This window comes from Poecilia reticulata, linkage group LG8, assembly GCF_000633615.1.
Source record: "Poecilia reticulata strain Guanapo linkage group LG8, Guppy_female_1.0+MT, whole genome shotgun sequence".
NCBI lineage: Eukaryota > Metazoa > Chordata > Actinopteri > Cyprinodontiformes > Poeciliidae > Poecilia > Poecilia reticulata.
This window is the reverse complement of record NC_024338.1, coordinates 3048458-3070238: the sequence shown is the minus strand read 5'-3', so window position 1 is coordinate 3070238 and position 21781 is coordinate 3048458. Positions and strand designations below refer to the sequence as shown.

General features: G+C 37.3%; 1 protein-coding gene across 4 annotated transcripts; it reads right to left on the bottom strand.

Annotated features, from left to right (window-relative positions):
- Positions 1-6: 6 nt before the first annotated feature.
- Positions 7-21545, bottom strand: mllt1a (MLLT1 super elongation complex subunit a). Of its 4 annotated transcripts, none has more exons than XM_008415150.1 (12): positions 21401-21545; positions 12192-12372; positions 11470-11552; positions 9973-10116; positions 8661-8786; positions 5785-6420; positions 5166-5256; positions 4435-4546; positions 4080-4179; positions 3100-3165; positions 2317-2388; positions 7-806 (listed from the first exon to the last, which is right to left on the bottom strand). In XM_008415150.1, exons 1-12 carry the CDS (start codon positions 21410-21412, stop codon positions 678-680), a joined length of 1752 nt encoding a protein of 583 aa, XP_008413372.1. In that variant the 5' UTR covers positions 21413-21545; the 3' UTR covers positions 7-677. The 4 variants fall into 4 exon arrangements, with proteins under 4 accessions (XP_008413372.1, XP_008413370.1, XP_008413373.1 ...); XM_008415148.2 differs by having other exon boundaries at positions 3091-3165; positions 21401-21544; XM_008415151.2 differs by lacking the exon at positions 7-806 and adding an exon at positions 2036-2162 and having other exon boundaries at positions 3091-3165.
- Between the last annotated feature and the right edge of the window lie 236 nt (positions 21546-21781).

Genomic DNA, 21781 nt, shown 5'->3' with positions numbered 1-21781 from the left:
CAGGGCAAAGTGTGCTTGTTGGCGAGTGACTGGTGGTAGAAATGCAACCGGCTGTTTGTGCTCAAGTTTCATAAACAAAGAAGTCGGTGACCACAAAGACAACAAGTCCTCTTAAACCTCAGCAGAACGAGTCGCGCGCAAACTCACGGACGGCGTTCACACGCAACTCAGGAGTGTGTTGGAAGAGAAATGAGCTCCAGCTGACAATGCAGGGGCCGGAGTGTTCTGCTCAGACAGGAGTGTGCATGTGGAGGAGGAGGAGGAGGAGGAGAGGCGGAAGAGGAGGAGGGGAAGTATTAGGTTTGCAGAGGCGGGAGCGGTTTAAGTGCAGGAGGGAGGGACGGGGTGGGGGTTTGTTGGGCGAATTCCTCAGCTCGGCACAGATTCGAAGTGTGTGTAGTGAAAACCCTGACCAGACGGAGGTCAGATGCTCCGGCGTTTCCTCACACACCACCACCTCCTCCTCCTGCTTCCTCCCCAGCGTCACATGAAGGTGGTGTTGTGTGCTTGCGACTGTTCGTGTGTTTCTGTTTCGTGGTGTGGTTGTTCGATGCTTCAGTCATTCTCGTGAAAAGGCCGCGACAGACGTTTCTGCTCGTCTCTTCCGCAAAGAGCAGGCATGATGGCGAGGCTACCTCTGCCGCTGACATCCACACGCCGGCCCCCGCCGCTTCCTGTCACGTGGCCGTCGCCTCCAGGTAGCTCTGTAGTTTACGGACGGTGGACTCGTCCAATGAAAAGAGGTCAAAGTCAAAGGTGGTGTTTGTCACGTTAAAGTGGCCGGTCTCCTCGATCAGGTTGACAATCTACAGGACGAAAAGAGAAACTATTTAGTTTTAGTCAGAAATGTGGACATGATGCAGGAAGTATTGACACTTTTTCACATATCTTTGTCTTTTATCCAAAAAAAATTAAATGCATTTCACTGGGATTTGATACTATAGACCAACACAGAAAAGTTAACTGTGATATGGAAGAAAAATGTTTATTATTTTTCTCTAACGATAGAAAGCCAAGATGCACTGATCCACTTTTTTTTTTACTTCCGATACCAATCTGAAATTGGTATTGGCTTCAGATACAGAAAAACGGTGCTGAACTGTCAAATTTTTTTTCTTATTTTAATCAACAGATATAAATGTAATGAATTACAAATTATTTGATAACACTCCACCAGTACAACAATTAAATACACCAATAGCTTCACAGGATTGGTCAAACATGTAAAAACTCAATAAAGAAACTGAGAAAAACAGGTTTACTCGGTCAAATATAAAAAATAAAGTGCAAAGAATTTGAATAGATTTGCCCTTATTGACGCAGATATTAAAATCTGATCGGTGCGTCTCTAATAGACACTAGAAAAGTGGTCCATACAATTGTATTCATCACCCCTAAAATAAAATTCTTTTAATAAAAATAGAGCTCCAAGTCCTTTGCAGTTTTCATGTTTAGGTACTAAAACAAGCAGTGTCATGTTTGTGCCATTTTACAAAACAAATGTGTAACAGTCTCTGCTTTCCCATTACTAAAATGGGCAAAACTGTCAATATGTCACTAATGTTGAAAAAACAACTTTTTAATGAGGTGTTTGGATTAAATAATCAAAATTGCATGTGAATAAGTTTGTTCACGCTATAAGTCGTTAAAAATCATGAAGCACCGTCATCCTCCAACCACTTCCTGTCGTCTTCTTCATATTTTCCGCCAGTAGTATCCGGTTGTTGATCATGTGACTTGTGATGCAAAATAAAATGTTTCCATTGCAAATTTTGACACATCCAAAAATGTACCTCATCCTAAAGCAAAAATGTATCGCAAAAAGTCAGTCGTTCCAAAACTTCCATGTTTCCATTAAGCAGATTTATTTTCTCAACTCCAGTCTTATGGTCAATGGTGCTGAACTGTCAAGTTTTTTTTTCTTCTTCTTCTTATTTTAATCAACAGTTTTTATAACTGTTGCCTTCAGTTATAAAAATGCTGTAAATATCAAACATGACTTCAAATTGATCTTGTAATTTGATGCCTTGAAATTGGGCCTCTGTCTCTTCAAGAAGCTCCTGCTCTTTCTGACACTCCACCTTCATCTCATCTTCACAACTATGCCGTTTACAGCCGTTCTTAGGTGTTTGCCAATTGCTGCTGCCGCTAGTCTAGAAGAGCTGAGAGGGGAAAATAAGGTGGAATGTATTCTTAATAATCCTCTACTTTCTGTTTATCAACGACATGAAACCTCGATAAAATTTCTGCTCTTTTCGTAGAACAGGTTTAAACTACAACAGGAGTAAACGTGGCAGAGAAAGTCGGATCGCCCACCTGCTGCAGGACGTTTCGCTCCCTTAATGCCATCAGTCTGCGATGGAGGTCCACCAGCTCCTCTGTGTAGGCCTGCAGCATTCATGAAACAAGACGTCAGAAAACACAAAGTTCACAGGAAGACGTTAGTTGTTGATCGATTGATTCTTTGACAATTTTTTCTTTTTTCTCCAAGCTTAAACGAGTGGTGTCCAAACTTTTAATATTTTAAAGAAACAACATAGAAAATAAGGAATTTCTGTGATCTGAAAAGGTGTCAGATGTTTCCTTTAATAAAACAAACTAAAGTTTTGGGTTGAATATTTTTTATTTTGTTGGTCTAGAACAGGAGTCTGAGAGCCAACTAATGTTTTAAATGCAGATGAATGCAGATTATTCTTTACATTAAATCCTCTTTTGTCATGAAATAATTGCACTGAATTTCCACAACAAGGTGATTTCTAAATCTATATTTTTTCCTTTCATTTTCCTTCTGCATCATCTCTGTTTAGCAGCCACATAAATGAGGGCCACATAAAATTATTAAACTTTGGACACACCTGGCTTACAATAATATAATTGATCATGTTCAGAGTCAGAAATTATAATAATTTGACATATTGGTTGATTTATTGAACAACTTTTGGTGTTTTGATTCTCTTACCAACAGAAAATCCAAACAAAAGTGCGTCGTTAAAAAGGTAAAATAGTCAAAGATTTGTTTCGTTAATACAACTGTATTGCAGCAAAAAGGTTATTTTATTTTTAAGTTTAGACATAAAAAGTTTGATTTACCCTTCCTACCTTGTCGTATCCCTTCTTCATCACCTTCTCTGAGCGAAAAGAGGAATCTGGACTTTTTCGGACAACCTGTGGCAGAAGATGGAGGCAAACCACAGAGAGATATGGATCATAGGTTTTAAAATAAAAAACTGATTTTTTTTTTTTTACATTTTATTTTAATGTATTTCAACAGATGACTGACAAAAAAATGCAAGACTGAATTATTTAACAATTGATTTAAAATGGAAGAATTTAGCAAACCAAGGCATCACAATAAATTGTTTGATAACAATAAATTGTCCCAGAAGTTATTCTTTAGATTTTGAGACCGTTTTCAAGCCATATAATAATGCAAATGCACCCTCTCAAAGATCAATAATCTCTCATTTCTAATGAACATTTAACACTGGAACTAGAAGACATTTTACATTTCCCAAATAAACAAACAAAACAAAAAATAAAATGGATTGTTTAGTATTTGTAAACAAAGCTGCCCTTCAAAAATAAGGGGCTGATCTTCAGACTGAAGCTTTACGTCATCCAGTCTTTCTATCAAGCATGAGCTCCTTTTAATTTATCATGCGACTAAATGATTAATTGCAACAACCTGTAAGTACACTCTGTTACCGAAGAGCTTGTACAGCTGCTTTAAGCGTTCATGAAACACAAACTTCATAAGATCTTGTCTTTGTCTCATATTATTCTGAGAAACTTGAACTTCAGCTCTTTGAAATGTTGCATCAGTTTGTTGTGGTTTTGCACGAGTTGGGTTATATCCGCTCATCAGACGCCGTTTATTAAATGACTGTATGCCTCCAGTCCTGAATGTGTTTTTCTAAATGTAAATCTTCAAACGTAAATTCATTTCTACGATTCTTTAATTTGACTAAGCGTTTAATGTCTGAGCAGCACCAGAATCAAGACATGGCTCCAGCAGACGACTGAAACCCCCGTCGACGCGCTGATTGAAAACACAATAAAACGCTCGGTGGGAGACTCACTTTGTTGTTGGACGAGCCGTGTTTCTGTGGGGGTGGGGCGGGGTCTCGACTGGGGCGGTGCGATTCGTCGCTGCTGTCACTCTCGCTGTCCAGGCTGAGTCTGTTGGAGGCACAGGTCGAGGTCAGAGGTCATTCAAACAGACTAAAGGAACTCTGTCTGGCACTCGTAAATACCCGTCTGCATCTGACGATGCGTAGAGACTTTTAGCAGCCAGTCAAGTGAATCAGTTTGACTGAACTACATTCTCTACATGGTTTAAAAAAAAAAAAAATGAAAATGCTGAGAATAAACAACAATCTGCATGTATAAAATACAGATTCTGGCTTAAAACTTTGTGATTTGGCTCAAACTGACCGAGAGTCGCGGTTGGGGGGGTTGGTTTTGACGGGCGTCTCTTCTTCTGAGCTGCTGTCGTCGTCGTCCGACTCTTCGGACTGGATCTCTTCCACCATGGATCTGAGCGGGCCTGAAAGACGAGAACAGAAACAAGTCAATTCTATCATCTGAGCAGATTAAAACGTTTAATCCAACGATTTACCAAACCAACAGTTACATGTCTCTGAAAAGGAATGCAGTAGTGGCTGAAACTATTAATTTTAGGATTTTTTTTTAGCAATTTATTTTGTTAAAAACAGGAGTGATACAAAGTTCACCGCAAGAGGAGAGACAAACTGTACCAGGTCATACTTTCCAAATGTCCTGATTGATTAAGTAACTGATTAATCAGTTATTCTGATGACTGAACTTGATTAGTCGAATAAAATAAATGGGCACATTTTGGAGATATTTCATTTAACCACGTAATGCTTATTTTTACATTAGAAATTGTTAAAAAAAGCAAATACATTTTTTTTAAATAATAAAAAGCATTTTATTTCCTAAAATGTAACAGTATTCCTTGATCATTTCTATAACTATGCCACTTGAAGAGTCGATTCACTGGAGTTGGGATTAAAACAATTTATTTAAGATTCATATGCGTTCTCTAAAGACTTGAAGTGAAGACAACTGAAAGCCCAGGGTCAAATAAAAGGTTATTCAGTAGAAACAAAACAAGTGACTAATTATTAAATCATTAAACTCACCTTGCCCTGGTTTCTGTCCAGGCTCAAAGTCTGAATCTGAACTGGAGTCAGAACTGGAAGTTGAGTTGGAAGGACTCGAAGCAGCTGATTGCTGGGAAAACGGACATTAAAAAAGTACAACAGGTTAAATAAATAATAATATGAACAAATAAATGGGAAAGATGAGTAGAATCAACTGAATACTTTATGTCTTAAGTTGATAACCACAGAAAAGTTCTAATTCTGCAGACAGCAGGCAAAAGAAAACGTATCCAGTTATTCCTGAGTTAATTACAGATTAGGTTATTCTTGTTTTACTTGTGAATTTTTTTCCCAAATTAATTTCTGTAAGATGTATTTTCCAATGAAACATCTAGCAGAAGAAAAATCCTATTTCCAAAATAAATTTCAGGATATTTTCAAATACAAAACAATGCAACCAATTGTACAAGTTTAAAAAAATGCATACATCAATTCTCTTGCATGAAGGAAATCTAAAAATGACAAAATCATCATTATTAAAGAAAATATGATAAATTAGACATTTACAGCAGCTCTACAGTCATAAATGCATCCTGGATTGTGTTTGTAGCAGCGGGTTTTACTCTTCACCGTCGTATTTACCCAAAAATCCTCCTACCTCTGACTTTGACGACGCTTCGTCCTCTGAATTGGACTCCTCCGACTCTGGAAGTTTCTTGAGCTCCTTCAGCTCCTGGGCATCGTTTTTGTTTTTGGTCGGCCAGCGGCCTTTCTCCTTGGAAGGCTTCTTCTCGCCGTAGGACTGGCTGACGGCCGAGGACGAGGAGACGCGCGGCGACGTCCCGGTGAACGCGCCGCCCGTCGGCCCCTTCAGCCCATCGGAGCTGCCTTTCTTTTGCTTCTTGACGCTGGGTTTGGGGGACTCCACGGTGGAGGGGCGTTTCCCCGGAGCTTTGGCCTCCACCGCTCCTCCTCCGCCTCCCCCGCCGCTTCCTGCCCCCCCTCCTTTAGGGGACATGCCGTCCATCTTCGACTCCTTCAGGGTGAGCTTGGGCTCCTTGAAGGCCGCCTTCGGCTGAACTTTAACTTCGTCCTTCACTTTGATCTCTGACGGCTTTTTCAAAGAGGAGGACGAGGAAGGGTCGCGACCGCTTTTGCTGCTCCCATCTCGGTCGTCGCCTTTGGACGACCCTTTGCTCTCAGAGTCTTTCCGCGATCGTTCACGGTGCTCCTTGGTCAGTTTGTGTGGTTTGGGTCCTTTGCTGCTGCCACCACTTCCTTCTTTGCTTGGTTCCTGAGGAGAGGAAAACAGCAGGACTTTCATCGGCTCTACAAATTAAAATATGCAGGTTCAGGCTCATAAATGCTGCATTTTTAGAATTAAATTTCAACATTTATTAAATCTTGGCTCATTGTTGCACGTTTAAATGTTTGCTCATGAAGCTACACAAACTTGAATATGTTCAAATCAGTCAGTTTTTAAATAGCATCATTTTGATGGTCATTAATTTAAACTAATGTTTGCAGATATAGATTACTTTAGTAACTGAGTATTCTACCAATTATTCTGATTAGCTGGAAAAATTAAATACGTTGGCACATTCTGCAGATTTTTTTACTTAACCACTTTGTACAAGATTGAAAATACTCAAAAAAGCAAAAGAAAAACATTTTGTCGCCTAAAATGTAACAGCATTCCTGTAGTTAACGCTTCATTATTTGTGTCAAAGATTGAATCTGCAGCTACATAAATACTCCCAACATGTGAAACACTCAGTCCTTCCTGATTCACTCACCAGGGCTGAAGCTAATGATTGTTTTAATAATTGATTATTCTGAAAAACAATTTTTTTTGAAAAAGTGGCAAATTCTTCAATAATATAAGCTTGTTTTATACAATATTATAAATATAAGGTGAAAATTTCTTTTTCACATAAGAAAAAAAAACATCTTGCGGACTAAAATCCAATAATATATCATCCCCTTTATGTATGTGTAGCTAAAACTATGCCACTTCAGTTCTGAGAAAAGGATATTTGCAGAAAAAGATTTTTTTCATCTTAAATTCAAAATGTACATATTTTTATACAGTTTTGGGTTTATTACTGCTCTCAATGTGTTGTTCTTTCAGTAAATGTCCTTTTTTAAGTGTTTACTCCAGGTAACGATTCATCGATTCCTAAATTATTTGACAATTATGCAAATTAATCTGATTAATCATTTCAGCTCTACAGTTCAGTAACAGAGAAAGTTAGAATTTTAAATTTACAGCCAAAATAAATGCGTTACCAGGGCTGAGGCATTAAAACAGGAGAGATGTGTGCTCTTCTGTTTGCTTCAGATTCTCACTGCAGAGCTTTGGACCAACTGAAGGCAACAACGGATTTTGCATGATGCATGTTAAAAGAAATTACAAAAAAAAGTGTGTTGCAATAGTCCTTTTTTGTAACTCCCACCTTCTTAGTTTGGAAATATTTATCAACTTGCTTGGAGTGACCTACAAGAGGCAAACTGACCTAAAAGCTGATTTTAAAGGTTTACTCTGTTGATAAAAGTTTGATAGAAGAGATATTTTTCAATCTGTTTTCAGAACTCAAAATTGTTGGAACAGTGATAAATTAAATTCAATAAAATCTGTAAACTTTAATTTCGTTATAAATACTTTTGTTCTTCAAAACGTATTGCGTCTAAGAAAATACTAAACATAGAAAATGCGTAGAAATTCACACATTAAATGCAAGTTACCTTGTTAATTACTTCAGGTATCAAAGCTAACATGAACAAGATAAGCATAAACTAAAATTACTTCAGGTTAAGTATTTAAAGTGGAGAAATGCTCAACATACATCAGATAAATAAGTTAATTTTACTGTAAATCAGGTTTTAGCAAGCATCTCTTCAATTAAATGCTAAAAATATGGTTTTAGAAAGTCAAAAAAATAAAATATTTGCTTTCCAGCGGTTCTCTACCATGGCCCTTAGAGCTCACTGTCCAGCATGTTTTTACTGCATCTCTGCTCCAGCACACCTAATTCAAATGAATGCATTACCTCCTCAGTTTACCATGCAATGCTGCAGAAGCCTGAAAATCACACATTCATTTAAGACAGGTGCCTGGCTGCTGGGGGAACACCCAAAACATGCAGGGCTAGACTGAAAACCAGGATTTATCAAGAAGATTTTTTTAGATTCTGGTTATATCTTTATTAAAAAAAAAAAAAAAAAAATCATAGAAATAGACGCCTGCAAAAGAATAAAGTCCTCGTCAGGTCTACTCTGCAACTGATTCATCTTTCAAAAATGCGAAGGAGTCAGTTTTCCTCCTAATGTGCACCCTCACTCCGCAGATAAGAAGAGAGAAATCCTGCACACGAATGCACAAAAACAGCTGGGAACAATTACTAACTCCAGTCTGCCTTTTTCTCAAAAAGGAAAAATATAAATTTTTATTTAATCTATACCTGCAAACGATGCAGACGGAGCTCACGTGATCAAGGGAACTTTAACCAAATGATGTTTCTCCCTTTGTCCTACCTTTGATACATGAGAGGTCTTTGTCTTTTTGGGGTCTGAGAAGGCTGAGAGGGGGATGGTGGGAAGCATTGGGTAGTCCGGACTGGGCCTCGACATAGCTTCAGCCCCCTCAGGGACCACCAGTATCTGAAATTAAATACACATGAGTCACTGTGTTTCTCTGCCGACACTCAAAACCACCGGTAGACTCCAAGTTCAAAACGGGAGGCAGTAATTTGGAGCGGATTACGAAGAGGTTCAGTTCATTTGAAGTAAAGTTTTACTGTTTTGATCAACACAAAGCTTTTTGAAATTAATATGTGAGAACAGATGTTTGGTTTTGTTTTGTTGGTTTTGTTTGGTGGTCAAAGCAAATGTTAATCATTTCTAATATTGTAACAATTTCTAAGCAGATCATGCCGGAGCCTGGATTTGATTAGAAATGTTTTCGGTGACTATTGGCCTGCAGGTTTTTTATTTACATTTTTTTTATTGCCACACTTGTGTGTTGCAGATTTCTGCTCAGGTTCCTCTTGAAAATGAAATCTGGATCTCAATTAGGGGGTTTTCCTGGTTAAATAAAGAAAAAAATACTTGAATTACATCAAATATGTTCTGATAAAATACAAATGCTAAGTAGCAATTAACAATATTTTTAAAAATTTGTTTAACATTAAGACAACTCACCAAAAGTTGTCCAAATACAGAAATATATCTAAACATTACGGATAAGATTCTAAACAAGTGTGGATTTCCAAGTTTGATCACTTGATTTGTATTCAAATAATAACATATGGAAAGACATGAAGAAAAGGAAGAATAAGTTAAATGTTTCTCCATATAGAAAACATTTTGAAAGCATCATTAACAAAAACGGCTTTTCAACAAAGTATTTAATACAATTTAGTTTGTTCAACACTTATGTTTTTTATCAATTATGTCTTTTCTACATGTGGATCACTTGGGTTGTTGAAAATATCTCAGGTAATTTTCTTAAATGCCGCCACTCTTGAAGGTTTTTACTGTTTTCTTACAGTGACTTTAACATATCAGAGTTTTACCACTGAACACTGATTTGATTGGCTGACACATTGTGTCATTTATTTTCACACAGTGATACTACAACTCACTTTTAAGCATTTTTTCTGAATAATTTAATGCTTTGGAAGCTGTGCACAGAGGCCAAAAACGCTCTTGTTGTTTTCAAAGATGAACAACTACAGGAACTGTATTTAATGAGTGAAATGAGAAATAAAATGGTCAGATTTTAACAGTAATCTGACCTAAAGTCTTCTTAGCTGTTATTGAGTACAGCTGTCAGTGACAGACTTACCCCTCCCGCCTTGATGAGCTTTTTCCTGAATTCTTTGGTGGGGTTGTTGAAGGTGAGTTTCTCACAGCGCAGGTGGTTAACGGGAGGGTTTCCCTCCAAGTTAAGGAACAGGTCATAGTTGAAGATGACTTTTTTTGGCTCCTCCTGAACAAGAGAGAAGATTAAAACTTGCTTTATGTGCCACAACAGAAGCTGAATGAAACAAACAGTTTGTGTAAGAAAAAAGTATTTCTGAATAATAATCACTGAATAATAAGTGACATTTCTTGGAAGGAAATTTTGAAGAAATCAGGAAGGAAATGAGAATTATGTACACTTAATGGTATGTCGACACCAAACTAATGTTAATAGCACAAACTTTTTCTCTTCCTTTTGAACTGCAACCATTTAAACTTTCACTAAATCGCCAAGTTGCAAAATTAATTACAGAGAAATTATGTGAGCTCATAAACAGAAGTGAACTAATTCATCAGAGTTAAGGATCAGACTCTTAGAGACTGGCAAGTAAAATACTTGATGTGTTTTTGTAAAGCTAAACATCATTTAAATAAAACATCTACAAACATATAGTAGCATCAAACAAAGAAATGAAGGCAGAGATCTTCACAATAAAAGCTTTTCAAAATAAAAGCAGCACATTTGGATTTGCAAAATAAATTTTTTATTTTGCTTTCATTTATAAATAACACAAGGTGCAGGGAACTCCAGTTTTTGAGAGCTTGTGTCATGCATGGTTTAGACCAGGGTGTCCAAAGTGTGGTGCATGGGCCATATATGGCCCTCAAAATTATTTTGTTTGGCCCTTCACCAAAAGTCAACAAAAGGTAAAAACATTTGGCCAATGAATAGAAAACAACAAATGCTTCAAAAGAATTTGAAAATTGTCTTTTAAAAAGGCATCTGAAGTCCTTTTTGTGTTTTTGATCGTTAATGATTTCCATTTTTGGTGACTGTTTTTATTGATTTTTTTGTGTTTTGTGATGTAAAGCACTTGTTGCAGAAATGTGCTGTACGAATAACTTGATTGATTAAAAATAAAATTATTATTGAGCGGGTAAAATTAAAAATAAATCAAATGAATTTTTTAATTTGACAGTTTGGACACCACTGGTTTAGATGTTTTCTTGCTTGAACGTACACAGACTTGAGAGACGGCAACATTTTAAGGCTGCAGCAGAACGTGCTGAAAGGCTGAAGAGATAATTTGGTGATTTGAATCAGGTGTTGGAGCAGGGCCACGACTAAAACCTGCATCGACCCTTTGAGGACTGAAGTCGACCACTTCTCGAACAACAACAGGGTTGCAACACATTCAACATCTGTCCACATTCAAATGACTCCAGATTCCACACATTTTAAGGATAGATGGAAGGACGTATGAAACATTTATGGAACAATGAATCAGGCATTTAAAAACTGCTTTTTTCCTACTCTGTTTTCCCACATTTTCTTTCTCCACACCATAAAATACATGTAGTACTGTTGAGGCGTTCGCACCTTGTTCTTGAAGTAAACCTCGATAGGCATGATGAAGCCTGCGTATCCCGATTCCTCCACTTTGTATGGAGGCTCCTTGCATACTGCAGACAGACACACACTCATCACTGACGATACTAATTTATACGTTCACATGGGTGATTTTAATCACAATATATTTCAGGATATTTTGCTGTCATAAAAGTGACAAAGTATTTAGAGGAAATGCAGTTTATCATTCTCACAATAAAACAACTATTGTATCACAGTAAAAAAATCCCAATGATGATAAATATGATAAATACCCATCCCTAACTCAGTGTACTTTTCAGAATAATCCCAATTTAAAATAAATAGAATTAAAAAAACATTTCCAAATTGAAAACAATCGTCAAAAACTCGTCAAAATCAAAAACTTCTCACATACCAAATGTTTAACTTTTTGGTTTCTTGTACCAGTCTACTTTAGCTTAGTGTGATGGAATAATTTAAAGACATTTGTTTAAATTGTCAAATTTGTATATCAATTCATAAGAGTTTTACAAATGTAAACTGCATTGATGGATTATTCTTTTTTGTTCATTTTTATTACATTTATATCTCTTATACAGATTATCTCAATCATCTGTCCTTAATCTGACCTCTTTCAAAGCTTAAAGAACTGCTGAATTTCAGATGCTTCACAAAAAAGAGTTTTGAATAAACAGTGTAAGTATATGTGTTTAAATCTAATGAGCGTTTACCTCTCTTGGGTTTGGGGAAGCTGTCATGCAGGCGGAAGACGACCCTCTCTACAAAGTGCTGGATGTCGCCGGTCTCTGGGCCTCTGACGAAAACCATCCAGTCGTGTGTGAAGCCTTCAGAGGTCACTTTCTTCTTCAGCTGAGCTCTGTGGCCCAACTCCAGCTTCACCTGCACCGTGCACTGGAAAGGAACCAAAACAAAAACAAAGTTATATTAAAAAAACGCATAAAAGGTTTATCAGGAGGCAGAGACTTCAGATCAACTTGCTCCAAGCTCATAATCTGTGTATCAATTCTTTTCTCTTGATAGTTTTATATTATCAAGCCAAAAATTGATGAGTTTCTTCATTTCAGCTTCGCTTAACATCTTTACAAGTCCAGCCACAGATTCACAGGTAGATCTCCATCAACGTTTGACATGCACATTTTGAAGTATCGCATCAGAAAAGGTTGACGGACATGGCAATATTCGAGATGAATTTATCAATTTCACAAACATGTTTTTCAGTTTGCTTTAATTTAGCAAACCAAGGTCCAAACACAGAGGGAGAGGACTTTTAGCCTGGAGTGGCCAGTCAGAGACAACCGAGGCTGGGACTGGAGTGGTGGGACGCTCCCACTCACTGGTGGGGTGGTGCCTTACCAGAGGAACGAAACTCTGAAAATTTTTCAAGTTCAAGCCTCCAGCATAGAGGAAAGAACTCTGCAGTCAAAAAATTGCTTTTGTCCTTTTATTTGTCAATTATACTCCTAAAATGAGATTAAAGTGGTGCTATTTTCCCATGCTTGGCCAAGCCTGTGAAGTAACTGCTGTATTTAAGTGAGCTGTACTGGTGCAGTGTTATCAAATAAATGTGTAATTCAGTAAATCTCTGTCTAAGTCTAAAAAAATAAACATTTTAAGTCAATTCACCTGTTTTTCTGTATTGGCTGAAACCAATAAATCTCTGCATCAGAAGTGAAAAAAGTGCATCGGTCCATCCCTAATGGAAATATTTAATTACACTGATCTATAATGAAAACGACCTTTAGTGTGAGCCCTGTCCAGGTGGCTTCATACCGTTTCTTCTGCGGTGATAAATTACAGCAGCAGAAACACCTTGCAAACTAAGCCGTCTTATGAAATAAACATAAGCGAAGCCGGCAACGCGATTAATCCGGGGACCCACTATTCATCATTTCCCCGATTCCACCTTGAACAAAAACCTTCAAGTCTCTGCTCAAAGTCTGGTGACACTTCAGAGGGGAAGGAAGGGTGGCGTCTGGACAGACACAAAGCTGGACTGGTGTCGGGACGCTCTCAGTGAAATTAAGAGTAATTTGACGCCCAAGCAGCCCGATCTCAAAAGAGGAGTCCAGAAAAGGAGCACATTATTGGACTACTGCTGTCAGCCACGGACAATAACAGGAGAGAGCCTCGCAAATGACGCTGTGATTATAGAAGATGAAGAGGAGTGCAGAAGGAGAACACCGAGACGGGGTGCTGGTGAGGAATGAAGTGGAGAGAGACGGGGGGGCAGAAAGGCACTTTATGTCCAGGGACGGCCTGAAGAATGTGGGGATTTGAAAATGGCACGGTGCGGCTCATGAGTGGAGGGATTAGACGGGACGGGACCACGATGAGCTCGTTTGGAGCTCGCCTCCTCCCTGCCTGGCTCTCTGCCTGGCCGTCCTGTGACAGTAATGCCCTTAAACTCCAGACTGCAGCGTGCCAACGGGGAGACGACGAGGGAGACTCTCTGATCATTAACCACACCCTCCCCCACCGAGGAGTCGCAGAAAATCAGATAAGCAAAACATAAAGAGAAAGGCTGGAGTGTTTTATTAAGCAACTGAATATAACGTTTAATTTTACACTGACATTTTATCGATTAATTCGGCTAATCTGATGCTGAATGGCTGAGAGTGGGTATGAATATCTGCCAATAATCAAGACGTATTAGCCCAACAGGGAATAAATGAGGGTGATGAATTACAGACGTGACAAATAGAGGGAAATTAATGAGCCACTCTTTTAATGACATAACAATCAATGAAGCCAATATTTCAAGTTAAGTATGGCTTAGTCATTTGCCCCAGCTCCTCGACTGCAAGAACTTTAAGCTTTTAATTGGACAAGATCCTGTAAATGGATAATATTTATGCTTTCGAATAAAAGTTATGCTCATAAAGTTGGCGTAAACGTAATAAAAATAGACTTCAACCTAAGTGTACAATTTAAATCAGCTGAATAATAATTTGAAGCTGTTTCAGATGAGTTTTCTTTTAAATTTTTATAATCAGAGCCAAAATTCAGTGCTTAATTTTTTCTTTTGTTTGGACAAAAAACCCACATTAGGAAATGTGTATTTTTGCAGAAAGACTAACAAAACATACAAACACAAAATAAGCTTTTGAATTAAAGCAATACAATAAAGTAGCATATTTACACATTAAAACTTTATATTGCCATGGAAATACAGATAATGAAATGTTTACTTGTAATATTAAATCAGACTAAACTTTTATCATTTAAAGTCAATTAGAAATACTGCCAGGATGTTTACTTGCTAAATGCCAAAATAATGTATGTGCAAGTCAAACAATCTATTTTTATTCCTCCTGACAGAACTGGTTTAACAGTCAGGATTTGGAGGAACGGTACTTTCAGGCTTGAAAAGTTCTTTTTTTAATTTTTTAATAATAAAAATTAAGGCCAAAAAGCCAAAACATGATAAATTTAGATGGACAATAAATTGTTCCAGACATTATGGTGATAAACGGTACTATAGTTTTGAGAGCATTTTTACATGATTTAGGCATAATAAAGCAAGAACACCTTCTCAAACATTAAGAACATTTAGTACTGGAGCTGGAAAAACATTTTAATTATCCAAAATAAACAAAAACAAATAAAATGGATTATGCCTTCTCTAATAAACAAAAATTTCCTTCAAAACGTATTAGTCATTCAGCTCAGACAGGGAAAACAGGCAAACCTGCCAGTTAGGACTTGTGTAAAATAAAAGATAAAATAAAAATAAAAATTAGGCAAAAAAATACAAATAAGCATGCAAATAGAAATTTTAATTTAAATATTTATAGTGACAGGCTTATGACCAAATACTCTAATTTTAGCTGCATCAAAATACAGAACATGCCTCTAAAACTGAAGCTCCTACAGCCTCAGAGTGCATTTATAAACTGTAATCTGACTCTTTGTGTTACTTCAGGAGAAACTGCTTCTTCCTTGCAGAGCAGCTTTTCAGTCCATGTTAGTACAGAGTTCACTGTGGATAATGAGGCTCTATTACCAACTTTCACCAACATCTTTCCAGGGTCTTTTGTTTTTCAGGGTTTTTACAGACATTTCATAACCCGTCTGCTTCCTGAACAGCATGATGGCTGCACAGTCTCATGTTGTATTTGCCTAATTGTTGGAACAGATGAACATAACCATCAAGCATCTGGAAAGGATGACCCAAAGTTTCTTTCTCTGTAATTTTGCATGTTGAATCAGTTGCATTAATATTAGGTGTGTAACGCACAAATGGTTTTTGGTTATTTTTTCCCCCTTTATTCAGTAAAAAAAATATACTCAAAACTTTCTGACAAATTAGGTTTAATCCAGGATGAGTATTTTGTTTGATTTTCTCAATAAAATTATTACTATAAAACCACCTGGATATCATGTTGTTGCTTGGAAATGTTTTCATAAGACTGAGCCAATATTTGATGGTTGAATGATACGGGGAGCTACGTTTGCATTTTCAGCCCATTTTCTTCTCGTCTAAAGATTTTAACATTTTGCTCTGCGTCATTCCAGGTGAGTAGTAAAGTTCAGGTAAGAGTAAGCTAAAATATGACCCGTCATTGTTGAGCAAAGCTTGCAAAGCCATGAAATCATTAACTGGGCTTTCCAAATAAAGGTAATAGTTGGGAACTTCTGAATTGGCATTTAGCAAAAATAATGTTGGCATTCCTAAATTACTAAAACAGGAAAGGTTTAGTATCATTTACTGTCAGACAGTAAATGAGTCAGGTCCAGAGCTTCAACTATCTGCGTGCCAAATATTGCATTTAAGTAGTTGGATGGACTCTCAATATAATAATTTCAGTAAATGCTCGTGACATTCACCAATAACACAGCAATACATTTGTTATATTTTAAGTTCCTCAGTGAGAAAAACCCTCTAAGTCACAACATTGTCAGGAAAAGTAGCAATTATAAGTTACTAATAAATAAAATCTATATTGTAGCTTTTTTTTAAATCCAAGTGTCTATTTTTCTATTAAAATCAAAGATCATATTCACTTAGAAAAAACAAGGCAAGAAGAGAAAAAACAAGCTTAAAACACATGGATACTAATTACAGGAATAAAATGTTTATTCATCTGAAATAATAATATGCAGACAAATTCACAATTTGAAGCAAAAATAATGGCTATTTCGATCAAAAGAAATGCACGGGACTAAAAAGCAAATAAAGCAAAGCTGCTAAAACAGTGACGATGTGTGCATGACCACGCTGTTTTTTTCTCTCCAACAGAGGGGAAATACAAATTCTGGCAGACATGCTGGCTCCCATGAAAACAATGAACTCCCGGCGGCCATAAATAAATAACATCCATTAATCTCTTCAAGCTAATAAACGATTGAAAGAAAAGCAGGAACACTGACCCAAAGAGAGCACACACACAGGGACTCCGAGCGATGACCAAATTTGTCTTTGGGTGAAGATCAAGACTATCATAGCCCACATTAGCAGGGACAGTGAAACGTTAATCTGTTTTGGAAAATCTTACGTCCTAAAGAGACACTGTCCAATTACAAATACAGTCAGTGAGGCCTCCAATGAAAGCAAGTGACTATTTGAAACTGGGTGTGTGAATTAGAGTGTAAGGAATTTAACAAGCTGCATGACAAATCAAACATGTCGACCCAGCTGCACTGATCCTGTAATAAGATCTGATCATAAGAAACCAGAGGAGATCAGATGCACATTATAGACATATGAAGCAGCCTGTCCAAACAAACCACTGTGATGCAACGATATTCCAATTTCCCCAAGACTTTAATTCAAACAAAATATTCACAGACTTCTGTATTTCTTGGATTTGGTTCAGTTCATTCAAACGCCACACAACTCTGCAGAACATCTTGACATTTCAACCACTGCAGACTGACACACTTTGCCGTTGCAACATGATCTTCATAATACGACTGGGAATGACAACTCAATTACGGAGTTTTAACACAGAGTCGACTAAAAGATACACTGAGAAATGATCTGTCAGCAAGAATCAGACGATATTGACCTTGATTAACACTGATCGGTGACAGGTCAGTCAGAAGCAAGAATGGTTTCTTTAAAGGGGACATATGAAGCAATATCTGTTATATTTTTGAAATCTGTTTAGTTTCTCTATTCACTGTTAGTCTTTTTGAACTAATACTTCACAGAATAAATAAGTTCACCAATTTCCTGCTAACCATTTTTGTAAATCCGCCATTTTTATTTCTCACATTATTTTTGGATTTAAATTGTGAGGGTGTGTTAACCCACATATTTAATTACACCCAGCATCAGAGCCTTTTCCAAGTGGCTGGTTAAATGTTATTTTTCTTAGAAATGTTCCCACACCGGTGGGGAAAATCCTCTTTATTTGCACAAAGAACTTCAAGGACGAGTGCCACCAGCATAAAGAAGGATTTGCCAAACGAGTCAAGGGTGAGTTCCTTCTGTCTATGGAAACGACGGACACAGCAAAGTCATTGATAAATTGTAAACTATGCTAAAATGACAATCAGGTTTTATCCTACTGAGCTTCTCCAGGACTTCTGTTTCAGTAATGCCATCCAAACTAACCACATCAACCAATATAAGATGAGGAAAAATTGTGAAATGTGAATTGTGTATTTATTTTCTGCTTTTAAATAATACAAAGACACCTTTTTAGATATTCTTATAATTCTTAGAGAAATATCAGTTGGCAAGGCTGATCAGAAATTTGCCATAAAATTGAGATTGGTCCATTTTTTATGTTAATTTTTACTTTGGGTGTCTGTAAAAAATAAAAACTACTTTCAAACTGATTAAAAATCCAGTTTTTGTCATTTCTGTCCTTAATTTTGGAAATTGGTAGTTATGTTAATATGAGCACTGAAATAAACTTCAAGATGCTACCAAACCACAGAAGAAGAAAAACTTGTGTTAAAATGACTGGAATAAACGGAGAGGAGTGCAAAATTTTTGGCAGGTTTGAGCAGTTTCTTTGCAGGTGAATGTGAACAAATCTTTAAAAAATTTAAAATATAGGACAGTGGTATTAAATACTTGTGATTAGACCATTTTCCAATAGTAGTGACAAACCTGGAGTTTCAGTTCCAACAGAACAAGAAGCTGGAATTTGTTTTTAACTTGTACCAGAAGTCGACTTTGGGCGGTTGAGACTTCAAAGGGGGTCAACGCTGAATAGAGTCTAGCTCCATGAAAGTGGATGAGCCACTTTCCACGAGTGTGTGTGGCTTCACCCTGAAAACCCAGCCTCTTGCAGCCTCAGGCATTTGGGACACACCAAGCTGCATTTCTTCCACAGACAGCAGATCTATAATTTGGCTTACTGAGCTTTCTGCATAAAATGTTCATCTTCAGATGACATAAACCCTAAGTGAGCAATTTTGTACATTAATCAAATGTGGATAAGAAACTAACCCTTAAAATTATACATTACATTGTGAGGTCATGGAAACTGGATTCACCACTAACACACACAGACTAATAGATTTACTTACATGCATTTTACCCTTTTTACCCAGAACATATAAAATACTAAAAACTACAGACTTCTGCCAACACTTAAATATTGTTTTAAAGGGATTTTTTTTTCATGAGCAAATAAGACCAATAAATTAAGAAATAGAAAGAAGACTTGTCTACAGAAGATGAACAGCGAGCAAAAAACCCTACTTTCTGTTTTATAGTCTTAATGACAGGGTTTGTTTTAAAACACAGGGTTCATTATGCTCCCAATTATCTTAAAGAGAACAACCCAACTAGGTTTGATTCATTAAGTCTTTTACAATGTGAATTAAACTATAATTATTTTAGGAACTTCTTCCTTAATATTCCTAGAAGATAATAAAAAAAATGCAACCTATAAACACAAATGCTCTTTTCAGAGATATTGGCACCTCAAATTTACAAAAAGCAAGAAAAACCTTGGAAATGGTAAGGATTGTGTCACTCCGTAGACAAATCCTGCTTTTGTCAATGCTACTAGGATTACAACTAGTACTAATTCAGCAGACTTTGTATTGATTCAATAATTAGAGTTGCTCCAACAGAGTGGATCGAGTTTGATGAAAAGCTCAAAAATACTGTTGTTTTCTGGTTACTAAATACAACATACATAATCACTACTGGATCTGCTTGACCACACTCTTCAGTTTGGATGGTGTTACTGAGTGAAGACGACTCAAGTTAGCTACATAAAAAAAAACAACTGATTTGATACATGAGCACTTAAATAGCGTAGGATCAGATTTTTATCAGATATCTCAGCATTTAACATCAATATTTACTATAAAAAATAATGTAAGCAGAATGACTTTCTTCTTTTGAGCCTTCACATTCTCTGCTTCTGCTTAAACAGTAGAAATATCAAATTATAAAGCTAGGAACACGAGCTTTTGTCTATAGAAAATGACTATTGCAAGTCAGCTCATACATTTAGCAGTAGCATAACCACTAAAAACAATTGAGGGACAATTGTTCCAGCAATGCCGTAGCTGTCTTACTTTTTAATTTACACACATGCTTATATTATTTGAACTTTAGATTTTAGTCCTTCAGTTCAAAGCATCAGTTTGGCATACTTTATTTCTATTACTTAGCCAAAACAGCTTTAGGATCTTGTCCTACTCTATTCATGTCACTTCTGGTCATTTTTACCTCCTCCAATTTAAAATCAGGTCTACTTCACACCTGTAATATTGAAATTCATACTTTTCCTAACTAAGGTATCTGTCCATTTTATATACAAACCTAAGATAAATGGGGAAAAAGTCACTGAATTACAAAAATAAATTATAAAATATCAGAAAATGTTCAGGTATTTGTAACCCCTCTAGATAAATAGATAATTATGTGTATTTTCACATGGACATAAGGTGAAAATAGATATTTTTTAAGTCACTGGAGGAAATAAATAGAGGTAAATACTGCATTTTTTGATGAATTGATGGAAATGTGTGTGCAGTGATGAGTGGCTCTACTGAAATAGACATTTATGTAACAATACAGGTAACAGTGTATGTATGAATGGGAAAACTATGCATTGATGAATGAATGAAAAAATATATGCATGAATATATGAAGTATTGATAGATAGATTTATGAATAGATGGTGGATGGAAGAAAAAATAATTGTAAAAGTAAATACAGATGTATTGTTTGAATCAATGTTGAATCAATGGATGACTGCATGCACGAAAAGAAAAACAGATATCTGGACAAACGCATGGATGCAACTTTTGGACAATGATTTAAGTAATCTGGAAATGCAAACATTTCTTCCTCATCCAACCTGGAAAACACCTAATACTAAATTCCACACTTTTCCATTCTGCGTAGGAACCCTGTGCAGTCCTGAACGTGGTGAACATTAACCAGCTGTGAGCAAATAATGCAAATATACTCCAGAGTGTTGTAAGATTCCTGTCGTTATCAGCTCCTCTGTGTTGTTCAGATTTCAGGCCGTTGGCGGCGGAGACAACACCCAGCCTCAGCAGCCTAACCTGGGGCAGGACAAATCTTTTCCCCCGGCGCCTTGTAGCTGCTCCTTAGCCTTTAGCCAACGGCCGACACTCTACTCATACATAAATTAGCTTAGCTTAGCTTCACCAAAAGCCCCGATATAAACTGACTGTCGCGAGCTGTAAACGGTTTGCGTATGTTTCTGAAGGAACCAGGGCAGAATAAAAACCCAAGCGGGGGTCTCTTTGTGTGCTTGGATGTGGCTAGGCAGCGGTGCCGAGTGCTGTAGTAGTAAATACCGATGTATGAGTGCCCAGCTAGCACAGCTCCAGAGCCAAACAACTACGAGTTTTTTCTCCCCTTTCTCACGCGCAGAAAGGAAGATTCATTTCTCCCCTGCCAGCCAACCGCCTGCGTGCGGCCCCTTTCCCCGTAAAAACCTCCCATTCCGAAAGGAGACACGAACCGTACCTGGTTCTCCATGTTTCTCCGGCCTCTGTGATTGTTGTAATTATTTACAGCGGCGTTTGTGGAGCGTCTCCCCGGCCTCTCTGCTCCTCATTGTGTGTCAATCCAGCCCCAGAAGCGGAAGGCAGACGGCTCCCCTCCCCTTCCAGACGGCTGCTGGCAGGCGACCAAAACAGAAAGCCCTTCGAACCAATCAGAGCGCTCCGAATTCAAGCCCTACTCTGAAAATTGGCCAATCGGAAGAGGGAAAAGGCGGGACAATAACCGAGCTGCAAATGCAATTGAAGCATTTTCTGGTTGTTGTCTCGAGTGACAGCAAGAGAGTCCCAATAGTTACGGCTCAGTTTCAATTACAAAATGCACTCGATGCTAATTGATTATAAA

Bases quoted from the DNA above. Each gene is read 5' to 3' on its own strand.
- mllt1a (XM_008415148.2), bottom strand. The intron at 4,180-4,434 runs GTCAGTTTGAGC...TGCCTCCAACAG, and splicing joins CCCCCCAACCGCGACTCTCG to ACTCAGCCTGGACAGCGAGA. The intron at 2,389-3,090 runs GTAAATCAAACT...TGAATGCTGCAG, and splicing joins GATACGACAAGGTAGGAAGG to GCCTACACAGAGGAGCTGGT.